Here is a 17,156-nt window from a genome sequence, read left to right as displayed (position 1 = left end):
AAGTAATATACTTTTAATTTCTTCTACTTGTGATAAATTATCAACTATTATTAAATATTGAGGTGTTATGTTAATTATGTACTAATATTATTCAACATGTATTGTTCAATTATCTATCTAAATTATTACTTTTTCACGAGTTTCATATATTTTTAAATTAAAACACGTCTATTATCGATTGCTAATGGAAGGTTCAATATGTTTAGTTAGAAATTATATAGCTTAATACATTAATTTATTAATAGTTGAGGGACTAAAAATAAAATCCCTAAATATAAATATAAACCACTTAACAGAATTACCTGTTCCATTTTCCGCCACACCAAACAGATACCACTACTGAGCTTCGCCGGAAAACCATGACCGGAGTTCTCAACGTTTCGCCGGCGCCAATTTTCCGGCCATTTTCTTCTCCCAAACTCTCTAGAAACAACAGAGTTTTGCTTGTAAAGTCAATGGCGCAATCTTCAGACAGTTCCAATGGTTCCACTTCTGTGAGCACTCAAGAGGAACCTAATTCTTCATTTTCGCCGCCGCCGAACTTCAAACCGCCGAAACCTAAGCCATTTACACCGAGAGGTGATAAGATTTTGGACATATTGGGTGCTTCTCTTGCTTTGATTTTTCGTCTCGGTACTGGTGCTCTTGTTTCTGGGTATGTTACTTCATTCAGTTTAATTTCATCTTTAATCACCTCAATTTAGCTAAAATTTGATTATGTGTTTGTAAATTAGTTTAATTATAATGAATTATCTGAATATGTATGGATACAGAGGATTCTACTAGCTGGCCCGAACTAATTTGGGATTGAGGTTAGCTGATCTAGTGATTGATTGATTTTGTTGGATTAATTATATAGCATTGGGTTCCTAATTGTTGTAGTATTTGTGAATTGGAAAATGGAAAAGTGTTTCTAGAAATGGAATGAGTTGTGCACTCAGGGTGAGGCCTAATGGTCAAGTAGGTTGGGAACTATGACGTCTTAAGTTCAATCTCAGCAGAGAAAAAAGCATTAGGTAATCTCTTCCCATCTATCCAAGGATGTGGATAGGTTTATCTGGTAATTGTGCTAGTGGAAGGTAACAATAATAGTAGGTACTCTGTGGAATAAGTTAAGATGCACAAGCTGGCTAGACACCACGGTTATTAGGGTTATTACTCTTGTTTTGTTGAGAATTATAAGCAATGTTAACATATTCTTCTGGATGCTTTTAATTTAGTTCAAGTTTGAAGAACAAAACATCAGGAGCTAAGTAGTTGCAAAGTACTAGTTTTGATTTGATACGAAGTTGTGGTTTTGCATTTAGTATTGTAATTATTTTAAGTTATGTGACTCGACTTACAACTCTAAGGACTCTGTCAGTGACCAATGGTTGACCTGTGTGTTAGGGCAAGGAGATGGTGAGCTTAGTCCTAGGGGGTCTCAATGGATGAGAACTTTCCCAAGAATAACTGGTAAACCAATACAGGCAAGCTTTAATATAATATTTTGTTTAGTGATCCCAGTTTCTTGCAAAAACTTATCGTACTTTTGGGCAACTAAACTCCAGCTGACTAGCTGCTACAAAAGAATGCCGTCTATAACTTAAAGATGAAAATATGAGTCTCTCATTTCAGTTATTTGTAGTTCAGCCAGGCAGTAATTTCTTCTAATAACCCCGTGATTTGACTTCCATTATGAAGAAGAAGCATGTCCAGTATACAAAATCTGCTTACTAATACAAGAGGAGGACACAACTTAGTAGAGAAAGATAATAATCAGCTTTTGTGATGGACATTTTGATATAAAATTTTCTGAAATGACATTTTGTGAGTTCTTCTATTCAATTATGTGTACCATCAGGCAGCCAGGAATTGAAATAAAATACTCCTTTACTTTTAAGTTTTCTCCAAGAATAACATGTTCATCCTTGCGTAAAACCAATTTGCTGGAATGGAGCAGCCAGGTATCTGTATTGAGCACAATAGATTTTGGTATGCTATAACTTATTATGGTCGGCAATAAATAGATCGTTGGCATGAGAACAGTAAAGGATGAGATGCCCGTTTTTATGCCAAAAAAAAAACTCACGAACATGAAAACTGAAGGAACAATTCTTGTAATCATAGTGTCCAAGATGGATTGTTCTATGAGGAAAGCAAATTGAGCAGGAGTATTTGGGTGACTTAGAAGTAATGTGACATGGGCAGATAAACAGTCTTCTACCTTGTTATATTTTTTGTGCGGAACAATCAGTGATAGGTTAAGGATCCCAGGATCTCATTAATATGTGACCTTTCATAGTAATTGTGAAACATTTTATCTTAACAAACTTAATAAAACACATCAGTTAATCAAGACTGAGATATGGCCTGAGTAGAGGTATTGGTAGTTCATAGCATGAGTGTAGGATGCCTGGTGGAATTTTCAGCGACAAGCATATTATTTTTAGAGTTAATAAGAATTTGACATTTGGTCCCTTTTTCTGTTCACTGGGTATGTTGTTGGTGTTGGTCCCTTTTTCTGTACTTAATGAGGGCAATACATGGGATGTCATTTCAAAATTATTTGCAGAAGATGAAAACGAAAAGTAAGTTGATAACCAGAGAAGGTTCTGTTTTTGTACACTAGTAGTGAGTTAATTCATAGAGATGCAGCTGGTAGGGTATTTATAGCTTGATTGAGAAGTAAAATGCAATATGCTTTTATGTGGTAAAAGTAATTGCGATAAATGAAGAAGCACATGTACAGTGCAATGATGCTTTTCTAAAGTTCAACTTCTATTTAGTTGTACGAGACAATGCAAGGGGTTACTTCAAGATGTACAAAATCTAAGTTGGAGGGTCTAGTTGTCTTCAATACGTGATGTACATAGTTATTCATGATATGATTTGCATGGAATCCAGAATGCCACTTGTTGTAACATTTCAGTCTTAGGAATGATGAGTTGAAGCTTATCAACATCTTTCTTTTGGGTTTTCTAAAAGAGCTTTGTATTAATTCTTCTGAAATACAGATGTTGATAAAATATAGGATACTTATTCTTCATGTACTACTGCAGGTATTCAGCATCTTTTGTCCCCAAAAATGAGTTTCCATCTGATCAGTATGCACTTGAAATTGCTGGTAGTTATTATTCTCATCCACCTCTAGTTTGAACTTTAGAGTATAAGTCTTGGGTGATGCTTTTCTGACACGAGATGTTTATAATAGGCTTCAAGGTGAAGGAGAGTTCAAATATAGGTCCTCGACCTGAGAAGCCAATCGAGATATATGAGTTTGAAAGGTATTTTTGCTGAGGAAGTGTTTTAATGCCCACTATTACATTCCACAGTCAGAATCTGTTTATTACAAATCTATGCTTCTTATCCATTTAGTTTTTCCTATTTCCTATCCAAGTTTTGGACATATTGATATTGTAGACGTAATTCACCTGTTTCCTCTATTACATTGCCTGGCATGGAACATGTGGGGATTTCTTCAGCTGCCCGTTTTGTAGGAAGGTAACTGCAGATGCATTTGCTCTTTCTTTCTCATTCTGATTGAGGTTCATAGTTATAATCTACTCTTCTTCTTTATTTTAAACTGGTAGCATATGTATGTACAAAAAAAGCCAAGAACCCTACTGTGCAAAAAGGAATTTACAGAGAGCCAATCAAATCTATCAAGGAATCTGTCTCCTTTATTCTACTATCTTAACACCAAAAATAGAACACCATAATACAACTGATCTACTGCTGTTATGTGAATTAAAGCTGGAATTGACACCTTTATTTTCCAGTTTCAAAAAAAGAAGAAGCTGGAATTCCAGTTACTGTTACTAAGCATCTCCAATGCTCCTTCATATGGAGTTCTTTCAATTGTTAAGATGGTTGATAGTGAAAGTTTACACTAATGTCTGTAGAACTATTTTTTTTAAATGTGTAGAACTATTATATTTATGCTTTCAGCTTTGGTTAGCCTACCAACTCCATGGAGTTCTAGAAAAAGAAAAAAAAATCTTGTGACATTTTTCTTCATCAGCCTGGACCATCCTTTCTTTGAATATTATACAGATTGAACTACTCATTTCCTTTCCTTTTTTTCCAGATTGTTAAAGAAGTCAATTTGTTTCAGGTTAGGGAAATAGTGGCTATTTTAGATCTTGACGTCCTCTATTATCCTTGCCCAAGAAATGGTCCGAATTTCCGTCCCAAGGTTGGTCAGATGGGTGGAAAGCAGCAGTTCCCCTATATGGTTAGATAACTTCTCTCCTACTGCTCACTGTAGATAAAATAAACAGTCACAAGCTCTTATGACCACAAACCTTTTACATGCTTTAAAATAAAATAGTATGGCGACTTGTAACCTGCATCATCATTTTTAAAAGTTCTCTTAAAACTCACTTAAATTTTATATTTCAAAATGTTCTCCTCTTGTATTCTCTTGATGATGTGCGACTGTGAGTCAAGAGAAGGATCATGTCAATAATTATGTTGAGACAAAAACAAAGCTGTGAGGAAGACAATCTTCACTGAAGTGATTGTTTGTTTACATGCTTCTTTTTCCTTCAGAAACCCTCAACCACTATGTTATTGAATGTAATTGAAGAGCACAAGGTGTAGTTCACCTGCCAACTAAGAAACTTTTTCTGATTGATACTTCGGAATAATTTACTAAAAGTTCTTTTGAAAACTATGTTCTACTAACACAATTATTTGATGGCTCAGATTGCTTAAAACACGCTTAAGTAGTTTGGTCGGACACTGATGTCTCGGTTGCATTTTCTTTTTGCTCACTCTGAAATGCGAAAATGACTAGCTATGCTGTAACTCCACTGAACTTAGCTTCTTCAAACTAATCCAGTTGTTTTATTCTATTCATTGATCTGGTCTATTACAACATTATGGCATCTAATTTTTGTGTTACTCTACTGCAGGTTGATCCAAACACTGGAGTTTCCATGTATGAATCAGATGAGATTATCAAGTACTTGGTAGGAAAATATGGTATGCTGCAATGGCCAACTTATATTGAAAAGCTATTTAAATTGTACTTCTTAATGTTACTATTGTAACTTGTTCATACAACTTCAAGCTATATACTGGTGTCCATATAGTTTTTTATTCTGTAAAAAAAGGAAAGCAACATTTAGATTTTCGATTCGCATGAATCGCAGTTGATTCCAAATGACCCATTTAAGAAATTGTTTGGTTTGATACACATTGATCTCGTACTACTTTTCTATCTTTTTGGTAAGACTCTTTCTTAGTGAGTGCATCAATTCTGTTGGTTTCCTTGCGCAGGTGATGGAAATGTCCCACTTATGTTGTCCCTTGGTCTTTTCACTGTAAGCTACAAACATTGGTCATCAATGAGTTAGAGTTATTAGATATAGCATTTAATAGATGTACAATTTATTGAATTTTGGATATTGTCATCTCAGACACTTACTGCAGGCTTTGCCATGATTGGTCGAATGGGGAAGGTATAGGCTTTTCGCTCTCTGCTAATAAGTTTATGGGTTTTGATGCTACAACTTCTTCTCCATAATCCTCAAGTTAAAAGACTTCCAATGCGCATAATTTCATTCAAAGTTAAGATTTCGGTATATAGATACGGTTGTCAGAAAACTATTAATATTGAGAACAGGACAAATAGATGATCTTTTTGTGACTTTTCCAGGGGTCTTCTTATAAGCCATCTAAACTGCCTCCCAAGCCGCTTGAGTTATGGGCATACGAGGTTAGACTCTGTTTTTTGCTTTCAGTTTTGGTTTAAATGAATCTAAATTAATAATTCTATCAGATTTCTAATTCAATCATTAAGTTAAAAGAATTTTTGCTGAATTACACGGCTTACTTGCACTCGTGTCATTCTTTCAGCCTTCTCCATTTTGCAAAGTTGTACGTGAGGTACTTGTAGAACTAGAGCTACCCCACATACTTCACAGGTACATGTTACTACGAAATGGATGATGAACAAAACCAATACACTGTGCAATATAGGATGCTGTTGGTACTATGATAAGCTGAATAAATTAGAATGTTATCTGTGAGAATACCATCAACAATTAAAGTTACCTATTTCAAAAAAAAGAATACCATCAACAATTAAATATGTTTTCTATGAAGTCTTCTATTAGTTCATACATTTGATTTAAGTAGGTTCCATGCAAAGGATTTAACATAGAGCTAATTGACATTCATTAGAAGGGTTGAACAGAGGACCCTCCTCTTACCCAAACTGAAGAGAATCTGAATGCATTTAGTTCACTTGTCTTTTGAATTGTTGATTTATCTCAAAAGTATACTTTGCCATTGGTTTCAAGAATGAAGTTCCTCTTAGCTGGTTTTGGAGAGGGGTTTAAAGAAATTTAATAGATGATATTTATAGCTGGTGTGGAGCTTCACTAATTGCATTTCATTTCCAAGAGGACTATTTTGATCAACAAGATGCTTCTATTATTTTTCTTGACTTATTTAAAATAAGATAAAGTTGACATGTCCATTCCATTTCACTCCTTTTAATTTTCTCTGAACGGACTAAAACCAAATGGTGCAGTTGTGCTCGTGGTAGCCCCAAACGCCAAGTATTATATGAGAGAGTTGGTCATTTCCAGGTTTTTCCTTGCTTTATGTTACTCTACCTTTTGGATATCTGTTAAGTGTTACACACATTCCCACAAGAAATGTGGAAAACTTAATAATGACTCTGTCTGTCTCTAGGTCCCATACTTAGAAGATCCAAATACTGGAGTCCAGATGTTTGAAAGTGCAGATATTGTGGAATATATACAGGCAACTTATGCTCGTTAAGATGTGAGGCCTTTTCCTTTTTTCTATAGTTTAATTTCTCTCTGTAACAAGCGGTCAAATTTGTCTGAGCTGCTTTCTTTCGAGATAATTTCACAGGAGAATACCTGCTATGAGGCTCAAAGTTACTTCTCTTATAAATGAACTGAAGATAATTTTTTATATGGAGATAAGTATATAAAAGGAAAGATGTTCTGGAGTACACTGATGTTCCATCTACGTCCTCATCAAATCTGTGTTTCAGTCTGTAAAAGTAAATGGCTTTGACACAGTCCAAAAGATTGGCCTATGTTACTTAAAGCCAACAGGGAATTTCATCCACTGCCCACTATTCACATTATTATTAATTCAATATGTTATTATTTCATGGCGTGTTGTTTGTATTAACAGTCAACTTCAGTTAAATATTTTGTGTTAGACCATAGCTTGGCTATATAGGTGATTAACACTGTAAATATGTACTCTCCAGAGAAAAAAATATGGTTCACAATAAAGGGATTTGCTATGTATGACTTGTATATCTAGTCGAACAAACTGTGAGCAGCCTTTGGTGTTTATATTTTTCTGCAACTCGTTGACTTATAATATCAATTACGAGTGGTGCTAATGAGATGTTATGGTTAATTCTCCCATTATTGGCTAATTCAACTTCTTAAATTGTTAAAGCTTATTCTGGAGTAACATGCCTTATAAACCACTTCATCACCCTTCCATTTGCACGGTATAGCAGGTATGGCCATCAGGTCTGTCATCCTCAAGTTTCTCTCCTTCATGTTCTTAGTTCGTCTCTTGATTACAATCAGCTGAGATATGTCCATGAATTATAATTATTCTACCTAACTGATGCAACATGTATTTCCGTGTTCTGTAATTCTCTTGACCGTTTATGTGCTCCATCTACTTTATTCATCTTTTGGTGCCTACATATACTTGAAGGAAAATGAAGAGATTCTTCCTAAGTATAAGACTAATACTATATCAAGAACAGGCAAATAACTTCTCTTCCACTGTGTCTTTTCTCTGATTGATACAGATTCCTTGCGAAAATCACTGTCTATAACACTTATCAAAGCACTACTTTTCTGTAGTGCAAAATAGTGTTATTTTTTGTGAAGGAATATACATTTAGTGTGTTTGAAACATAGGATGATGAGCTGGTGAACAAGGAATAGTAGAGGATGATAAAGTTGGAAAGCATTATAATATTTTGGCTAAATACCTAGATAGCCCCTTAAACTTGGCACGATTTGTAAGTTAGACACTTAACTTAGCAAGTGACCAGACAGACACCTCTACTTGACAGAAGTGTGTCTAAATGAACACATCACCGTACCACTACTTATTCATCTCCTGGTGCCTAGTGCCTACCTATAATTGAAGGACAATGAAGAGATTCTCAAGTATATGAGACTAAAAATTTCATCAAGAACAAGCAAAGAACTTATTGCAGTGTGTCTTGTCTCTGATTGATACAGACTCCTGATAGGATGTCGCAAAAACTACTTTTCTTTAGTGCAACATTGCATTATTTTTTTGTTAGGAATACCTTTAGTGTATATGAAACATAGGATAATAAATTGGTGAACAAGGAATACTATAGGATGATAAAGTTGGAAAAGATTATGCTATTTTTCACAATCCTTTTAGTTTTGAGTTCTCATTACAATACAGTTTGGCCCTGGAATAATCAAGGACTGCACCTTGCTTTGAGATGGGGGCTAAAATATTACTCTCTCTGTCCCAATTTGTGTTTCATACTTCTCTTTTTTAGTTTGTTCCAAAAAGAATGCCATACTTCCTTAATTAGAAACAATTTAACTTTAAACTTGTCATTTTACTCTTAAAGTGATTAGTAATAGTCACACAAATGTTTATGGCTTGTTTTGGACTACAAGTTTCTAAAGTCCTTTCTTTCTTTAAACGCCGTAACCAGTCACACAATACCACCTAAATTAGGACCCATGGAGTATCAAATTTGATTGGGAATTCCTAATGTCTTTTTGAAGCTCAGAAGAAAAGAAATCAATAGTAGCCATTTATTGTGGAAGTTGGGTATTAGCATGTTCTGTGGTCCAGTGACAGGCTTCCTCCACTTTCACAATTCATAGACTCTGCTACTTTGAAGCGTAGTGACCTTTTGGTAAGATATGGTTCTTGCACTTTGAGTAGCTATATGATTAAAGAATATGGCTTTTAGTGCTTGCATTATATGCTTATTTTGAATCCTTCTGGCCCTACATTTTGCTTTCTGACTGATCAGGCTGATTATGATATCATTTTTGTCAATACTTTGTTCTTTTCTTGTTTGTTCTAGGATTCTCTTAGTCACTTTGAGTTTCTTGCATTATTCTCTGGATCTCTTAGGCATATTGATCTACTAGTTGATGACAAAAATTCAGGGTAGATCACTATTGATCCACTAGTTGATGACAAAAGAATGCTTGGTGATTTCTTTTCGTTTTGTCTATAAGCCTTGATTACCCAAATATTTGGTATGTGAGCTGCCTAAATCTTGAAACTATTGAACCACATACTTTCTATACAAAACTCGAGACTCTATTTAATTATGAATTTCTAGTTATCACACGCATTTGGTGTGCTTGACTCTACTAGCTAAGTAAAAACCTATCGGTCAAATTAAGTTATGATCCATATTCATCTTAGGATTATTTGCCCCCTAGTTGAAAAATAAATAAGGTCAGACAGACCCAAAAGTTATTTTTTTATTTAGAACTTTGGTTCCTCGTGACTAATTGTATATATACATAATAAACTTGCAGTCACTAGTTGGTGCATTGTTTGTAATTGTCACAAGAAACAAGATTCAAGCTGGAAAATCTTGGCCTCTTCTCATCCAATTGCCAAATATGGTTGAGACTTTCTAAAAGTTTATTTAATAAAGTTATATAAGTGGCATTGCTGGAAACTAAAATTTAGATCTAGCACCAGGGAGATTGTATATGCTACTAAAAGAAATAAATTTTTATACTCTCACTTTGTCCTGTTTTATTTGACATCATTGACTATATAAACAACCAAAACAACAATAACAATGTCAACGTTCTCGGTGAAATCCAGCAAAATAGAGTGTGAAGAGGGTAGAGTATATGCAGACCTTATCCTTACTTCGTGGAGGTAAAGAGTGTGATCCTCGGGTTAGACTAAAAATGTTAAGTTAATTTTGTGTTATGTTACTAGTTATTTTAGAAGTAAACGTTAAAAGATCAGTTGTAAAGTTAATTTTGGTAATGAAAATATCAATCAAAGTTATCTTGGATAGTTAAATTAATCTGAATTCTTAAAATTTTGTTAATTATGTGTAAACAATATTACTAGTGAAATTAGTTTAAGACACTTTGAAACAAAATAGATTTCGTTTGTGTTATCTAATGTCATATGAAATAAGTTGATAATATCATTTATAGTGACGTGATTAGTATATCTCTTTATCCTTAGTTAGAGATCTCGAAGTTAAGTCATGTGTGAATGAAATCACCTTTACCTCGACTTTTCGACAGGAATTTGATCAAAGAAAAATAGCTGATAAAGAAATTGTGTGTCTATGACTTGTCAAATCCAATCCCTTTAGGTCTTCTCCATACCACAACTTTTTTATGTTGTGGAATGTTCTACCTTTTTGAGATATTAGTGACCTCTAAATTAACAGTGGCTTCTCCAACAAAGATATAATTTGTGGATGTCACCATCCACTTAAGGGGAAAACAATTGGAATAATTCACTAACCCCTAATTAGTTTCTAGTTTCTTCTTCTTTCTTTTCCTATGGCCAATTTACATTTTGGCCTTTCAGTTCTAAAATAATCTTCAAGAATCAACTTTTCATATACATATAATCATACTCTTTTTTCAGGGTTCGTTTGATTGGGTATAAATTATTACGAGACTATAATAACGAATTATAGATCAGGTATTTATTCTTTTTCTTCAGATTAAAGATTCTATTGTACCTTTTGATCAAGTAGATCAAGCTTACAAAAAAATAATTATACGTATTGTCTCAATAGAATCATCACAAGAAAATACAATTAACATAACAATCAGCTGAAAAACACTAGCACCCTAGGGTGTTGCTTGCTTTGTCTCAGCTACTTGTTTTGTTTGCTAGGTTGATACAATTTCTTTTCTAAAATAAAAATCTTCAAATAATATATCGAAATTAAATAATAACAAGATTATTTAGTGAATAACAACATTAATAAAATTTTGTTACTACTAGTTTATCTATACATTCCATAAAAATGGAATCGATAACCTAAAATACAATAAAATAAATTACATGTTACAACTTGTTAAAACATATTTATAGGGAATATATATACGTCAAAAATTCAATATTAATTATTACCAATTGGGGTAACATATGCATTTTTTAAAAATGTTTGTCTCAATGACAATAATAAAATATTTCATTTATCCAAAAATATGTCATTACAAAATTTACTGGCTCAATGTCACAGGTCACGGGATAACACATTTTCAGAAAATAAATATTACTATTCTAAAAAATTCACAATATTTATATTCCTTCGAACAATATATCATAGTAATGATAAATGCACCTCTCAATAATTTCCTATTATTCCTTGAAAATTGTGATGCCTACATTGGTTTGATGACCCTCATATTACGGTTATCTGTTTTGAAGATCAATTAATTTGAATTTACAGTATTTTCTATTAAAAATAATTATATTTTTAGGACTTATATTCAAGAATTTTGATTAAGAACAAAGAAACCTCTCCACTAAAATTCTTAAATGAGATTCTACTCTTAGTAAATGTCTTCCATTATGAGATCTACATATGACAACAAAAATTAAAGAGTTAAGATATTGCTTAGTTTTTAAGCATCACATATGAACCATATTATAAAAGATAAAAAGTTCAAAACATATAGCACAACAAAGTTAAATAAATTGTTTTTAAATAAAAAAACAAAACCCCACAATTTAGTAACATTTTTTTTTGGTTTTCCACCCACATTGGGGCTTGATAATTTAGACTCGTAATGGAATGTCTGACTTGGTAAAATAAAAATTTCCTATCAAAAGCGACTTCATTTCCAAATTCAAATCTGAAATCTTTGATTAAAAATGAAAAAAATTATCTCCTTTGATGGTCACAATTAGTAACTAAGGCAACAAGAATTCATGTCCATGTAAAATTAAAGTGAACAAATAAAGTCATTAATCGAAATTCTCACGCGTGATATAAAATTCAGAATACATAATTATATGAGTTTAAATTATATACACCATCAATATTTAAAAAAAAATAAAAATACTTTTTTACTTGTTAAATTAGAAAAGAACTATATCCTCAAATAAAAAAAAGCAAAAGCAAATAATGGACAACTGCTTATATTATATAGTAAAAAGGTTTGTTCAAAAAGCTTATAAATAAAGGACAAAAATTGAGTTAATGTTCCAACAAAAAAAATTTAAAAAAACTTCTCAGACATTGAGTTGTCTTTGCTTCAGACATCCTCTGTAAGTCATCAATAATACAAATTGTTTTTCAAAAATTCTTGATTTTTGGGTTTTCAAGAAAATTGATATTGATTTTTATTTTATTTTATTTTGGAACAGCAATGGCTGATGTTGGTGGAATTTCAGTTTGGGTGATCAATATATGTGTAGTTCTTCTACTCAATCTAATTTCTACTGCATTTGGTAAGTCTACTCATCTTTCCTTTGTGCGGTTTTAACTGAATTCAATGTTTTTCATGTTGCGAAGCTAATACGTACAATAAATATTAATTAAATATCAAAATATAATTCTAAAATTTCAATGGTAAGATTCTACTGATATGAGTTATAGTGGGATGATTGAGAATTGTAATCTTTCTATCTTTCATTTAAGGTCTCGGGCTCAAGTTTTTGATATAGAAAAATTATGTTGGGAGCGTTGCCCCAAAAATGGGCCCTACAATGTGTGAATTAGTCGAACTCTAATAAAAATATTGAACATCGAATGACAAAACAACATTAAGTGGCTTTGGGACCATGTATAGCAAGCAGTGGCGGAGCCAGAAATTTTAATAAGGGGGTTCAAAATCTGAGAAGTAAACACAGAACTAGTGGAAGGGGGTTCGACATCTATTATACATACCTAAAAAATAATTTTAACCATATATAAATAGTAATATTTTTCGCCGATCCGAACCCCCTCATTGCCTCCGTCCCTGATAGCAAGGTGTGATGAAAAATTTCCTCGGGACCGATGTAAAGTTTGGTTTACGGGTTCGGCAAAGCGGATAAACTTTAGTCTAAACTTTGCATTTGCCTTGAGAAATCCATTTAACATATACAAACTAACATGTTTTAAAACCCTATAACTTAACATGGTTAAAATATTGAATCCTAAATTCTCAATTGCCCATTCTTAACTAAACGTCTCGATGGAGTTCGAATCATGTAAATTGAAAACCTCTAATAAGAAGTGCCTCCTCCCTTAAATCAAAGTTAATCGAGGTACTGAATTTCAAATATTAAACAATTAATATAAAAATAAAAAGTATACGCAATATAACCATCCTAGTTTGAAGCTTTGCTTTAATTATTGAAAAATCTTTGACGGATTTGTGATGAGAATATGCTTTTAAAAGAACAAAACATCATGGTCATGCTTTTTAGTTGTCTAAAGTTCTTACGATTTTTATACTATGATTCCAATAATTGCATTATCCGATCATTTTTACTTGTTATAGCAGATAATTTATTTTATTTTTAAGACTAGAAATTACAGTATTTAAGGAGACTTACTTGTAGTTATAGATATTATTACTTGACTGATGTAGAAAAAAAGCTATACTACTATATAACTTTTTTCTCGATAGTGATTTATGCAAATATTCTCTTTTTAGGCTCCAATTTAGATTTATTTTCTATTTTTAAAAGTTGTGCAAAGATAAATCTTAGGAAATTACACTTAACTGAATGTTAGATTCGGATTTCTCAACCTTACAAGCAAAACATTAGACCTTCCTCTAACGATTACATTAACTTATAAAAAAAATTATAGTGGTCTAATATTTTTCAGTTTGCATAAAAAAAAATTAGATCATTGTTTAAAAGATCCATGAGCTGAAAAACAAAATTAAAAAGAGGATCATTAACTAAATAGTTGTCTAAAATAGGGACAACTGGTGAATGCTTTTGTATAAATAACTTTTAAAACAAAAATCAGCTAATTACAAAAACATTTCTATGATAAATACTAATCCACTCATCAATTTGAAATAATTACATATAATATCACTAATTAACAATTTTGTACCATATTTCAAGTCAAATATACCATTCATTCAGACATCAAGTCAGTTATGTATATCAAGGATACAAAATATGAAATACATATACATAGAGAGAGAAGCAAGCTAGAGAGGAGAGAAGCAAGCAAGAGAGTTAGTGTATATCAAATACATGCGAATCACACTAAATACATGTGTCTTTGATACCAAATACATTATGAAATACAAATACATAGAGAGAGACGAGAGAGAGAATTGTGCATCACAAACACATGTGAATCACACTTGAATATATTGTATCTGAAACAAATTACACCTAATTTGACTTGCATATGTCCAAGATACATATATCTAAGTGCGCTAGATACATGTATTTGAAGAAGTTAATGTGATACCGAAGGTAATTTCGAAAACTAAACTGAAGGCACTGTATTAGGCCCTAAACTACTAGAATTTGTGTTATATGCTCCTAACTTTAAACTCTTTTTGGGTTAGGTGATGCTTTGGGAGTCAAATTTGGTTACACAGGCCCAGTAGGCCCAAATGGTTGGGGAAGGTTGAGCCCAACATATTCAGTCTGCTCAAATGGCAAATCACAGTCCCCAATTAACATAATTAGTCATAATTGTGCTGTTAACAAGAAGTTAAAGCCCTTGATTATGCAATATAATCATTCTGAAGTTGCTACTTTGGTTGATAATGGCTTTAATGTTGGGGTTAGTTTTCTTAATCTTTTTTATCCTCCAAATTTACTTTTTGCCAATCACATTACTTACATTAATAATTACCAATATTTGCAGATAAAATATGGTGAAAATGCAGGAAGTTTAATTGTGGATGGTAAAACTTATAACTTTAAACAAATGCATTGGCATTCCCCTTCTGAACATACAATTGATGGCAATCGGTATGATTACTCTTTTCTTTCATTTGTATATTTATTTAATAAAATAATATATATATTTTTTATCATTATAATGAATTAAATGTTTTTTTCTAATTGAAAAAAAAATGTATTATTTATTTAATAATATTTTTTATTTTATTTTTCAGTTATGCAGCAGAGCTTCATCTAGTTCATTTTGCTCAAGACAATACTATAGCAGTTTTATCAATCCTCTTCCATTTGGGCCATCCTGATCCCCTAATGACCAAGGTATTATCACTTTATTTTTAGAGCTCAAACTCGAGACTTCTAATAAGGATGGAAATAAATTTGCCCGGCCCGATCACAACTTTTTGGTGGTACTTGAAATTTAATTATCAATGACGAGACGTTAACCAATGGAGAACGTATTGTTAATGTTATTGGTTCATTCGAACTCAGTAATTTTAGTTCAGATCTCTCTCTCACACACACATATATATAAAATAGACTTCGAACTTGATAAGTAAATCAAATGTGTTGTGTATAATCTTGAATCTATAAATTTAAATTTTAGATTCATTTATCAGTGTCATAGCTTGAAGCACAAGAGGGTTCATATAAATCTCCATCCCCAAAAATTATAATGTCTATACAAAATCTCCTCGACACAACTTAAAAGTTCTTATATGTTTACTTCTTTATAATTTTGGTGTACAAGTCGTCGATTGTATCAAATGTTAACCAAAAAAAAAATAAAAAAATCTTTATATTTTGAATTTCTTTTAACTAAAATTCTGACTCCAATATTGTCATCTATAATGTTGTAATTTTTTATTTTTTTTAATGTTGATCAGCTTCAAAACAAACTGAATGAGCTAGCAAGGGATGTAGCAACACATAAAGAAACACAAGTGCAGCTTGGAATAATTGATACACATGAAATAAGGAAACATTCTCACAAATATTACTCATACACTGGTTCTTTAACAACTCCACCATGCTCTGAAATTGTCTCTTGGTACATTCTTGGCAAGGTATGCAAATCTTTCTCCTTTATTTTCTTGTTGTATTTGAGTTTAATTTGTTGGTTTATATGAATGCTACATGCACGTATCTTGATTAATTTCACGTGTACCTAATGTCTTTGATCAGTACATGCACCAGGTAACCCTGGAATCACCTACTATTTTTGCCTAGGTTGAAATTTGAACCTGAGACCTCATAGTTCTCAACTCACTTCACTGATTACTAAACAACACGTCAACACCAACCGGGATGACAATGGGGCGGAGCGGATGCGGGTGGGGTGGGGTGGGGTGGGGCGGGTTTAAGGCTATGCAGGGCGGGTTTAAGGTTGTGTGGGGCGGGTTGAAGTGGGTTTTTTTAAAACTAATGCGGGGCGGGGTGGGTTGCGGGTATATGTGATTTTATGTGGGTAAACTTAATTTTAATTTTTTACTTGTTACAAGAGTGATAGAGCATTATTAATTAAGATAATTTCTTTAAAGCTACTAAAATTTTCAAGATAGTAAATGAAAATGGTTCAATAAAAAATAATTCAATTTCTTACATGTTTCTCAATTGACCTCTAAAAAATAAAATTGTAAGTCACTATCCTATTAAATTAATACAACTTAATGAAAAAATGAATTTTATTTTTTTATTAAACTTAACTAGAAAAAGAAAATATTAAAAAAATTATGCGGGACCAGGTCATGCGGACCGGGTCTATGCGGGGGGGGGGGAGGTTGAAAATGAAAAAAAATGTTATGTGGGGCAGGCGGGACGGATTAAATTTTTTTACGAATTAAGCTCAACCCGCCTCGCACTGTTTCATTGCCATCCCTAAACACCATTGGGTGCTAATGTCATAACTAGTACTCCCTCCGTTTTAATTTATATATGACGTTGTCTGATTGAGCACAAAAGTAGTATGAGATTTAATAGTTAAATGAAATGATGAATAATTTTTTTTTAAAAATTGTGAATATTATAGGTGAGATCAATATCAAGAGAACAAGTAGAAGAATTGAGAGCTCCATTGGATCCAACATGCAAGAGAAATGCAAGACCAACTCAACCCTTAAATGGAAGACAAATTCAGATGTATGAAGCCCAACCCACCCCTTAATTAAATGGAAGGCAAATAAATGTGTACAAATATTCCCCCATAATAAAAGACTCCTTTGAAAAAAGAAAGTAATATTACGATGATGTGGATGACACATATTGAATCTTGAAAA

General features: G+C 32.6%; 2 protein-coding genes across 2 annotated transcripts; both read left to right on the top strand.

Annotated features, from left to right (window-relative positions):
- Positions 1-289: 289 nt before the first annotated feature.
- Positions 290-7,292, top strand: LOC102603338 (uncharacterized). Its single transcript, XM_006341049.2, has 13 exons — positions 290-655; positions 3,042-3,106; positions 3,194-3,266; positions 3,465-3,483; positions 4,097-4,216; positions 4,899-4,968; positions 5,266-5,309; positions 5,406-5,447; positions 5,645-5,704; positions 5,845-5,912; positions 6,524-6,581; positions 6,688-6,780; positions 6,874-7,292. Exons 1-12 carry the CDS (start codon positions 360-362, stop codon positions 6,775-6,777), a joined length of 1,005 nt encoding a protein of 334 aa, XP_006341111.1. The 5' UTR covers positions 290-359; the 3' UTR covers positions 6,778-6,780; positions 6,874-7,292.
- A 4,889-nt stretch (positions 7,293-12,181) lies between these two features.
- LOC102602780 (alpha carbonic anhydrase 1, chloroplastic) lies at positions 12,182-17,156 on the top strand. Its single transcript, XM_006341048.2, has 7 exons — positions 12,182-12,282; positions 12,382-12,465; positions 14,541-14,761; positions 14,846-14,952; positions 15,099-15,201; positions 15,768-15,947; positions 16,910-17,156. The coding sequence occupies exons 2-7, from the start codon at positions 12,384-12,386 to the stop codon at positions 17,042-17,044; spliced, it is 828 nt and encodes a 275-aa protein (XP_006341110.1). The 5' UTR covers positions 12,182-12,282; positions 12,382-12,383; the 3' UTR covers positions 17,045-17,156.

The sequence above is a fragment of the Solanum tuberosum genome, unplaced genomic scaffold (genome assembly GCF_000226075.1).
Source record: "Solanum tuberosum cultivar DM 1-3 516 R44 unplaced genomic scaffold, SolTub_3.0 scf00021, whole genome shotgun sequence".
In the NCBI taxonomy this organism is placed as follows: Eukaryota; Viridiplantae; Streptophyta; class Magnoliopsida; order Solanales; family Solanaceae; genus Solanum; species Solanum tuberosum.
The sequence above is the reverse complement of the archived record's forward strand: the minus strand, read 5'-3'. Positions and strand labels throughout refer to the sequence as shown.

Bases quoted from the DNA above. Each gene is read 5' to 3' on its own strand.
- LOC102602780 (XM_006341048.2), top strand. From the start codon at position 12,384: ATGGCTGATGTTGGTGGAATTTCAGTTTGGGTGATCAATATATGTGTA. The intron at 12,466-14,540 runs GTAAGTCTACTC...TTTTTGGGTTAG, and splicing joins TCTAATTTCTACTGCATTTG to GTGATGCTTTGGGAGTCAAA. The intron at 14,953-15,098 runs GTATGATTACTC...TTTATTTTTCAG, and splicing joins CATACAATTGATGGCAATCG to TTATGCAGCAGAGCTTCATC.
- LOC102603338 (XM_006341049.2), top strand. From the start codon at position 360: ATGACCGGAGTTCTCAACGTTTCGCCGGCGCCAATTTTCCGGCCATTT. The intron at 5,310-5,405 runs GTAAGCTACAAA...TTGTCATCTCAG, and splicing joins TGTCCCTTGGTCTTTTCACT to ACACTTACTGCAGGCTTTGC. The intron at 5,448-5,644 runs GTATAGGCTTTT...TGACTTTTCCAG, and splicing joins TGATTGGTCGAATGGGGAAG to GGGTCTTCTTATAAGCCATC.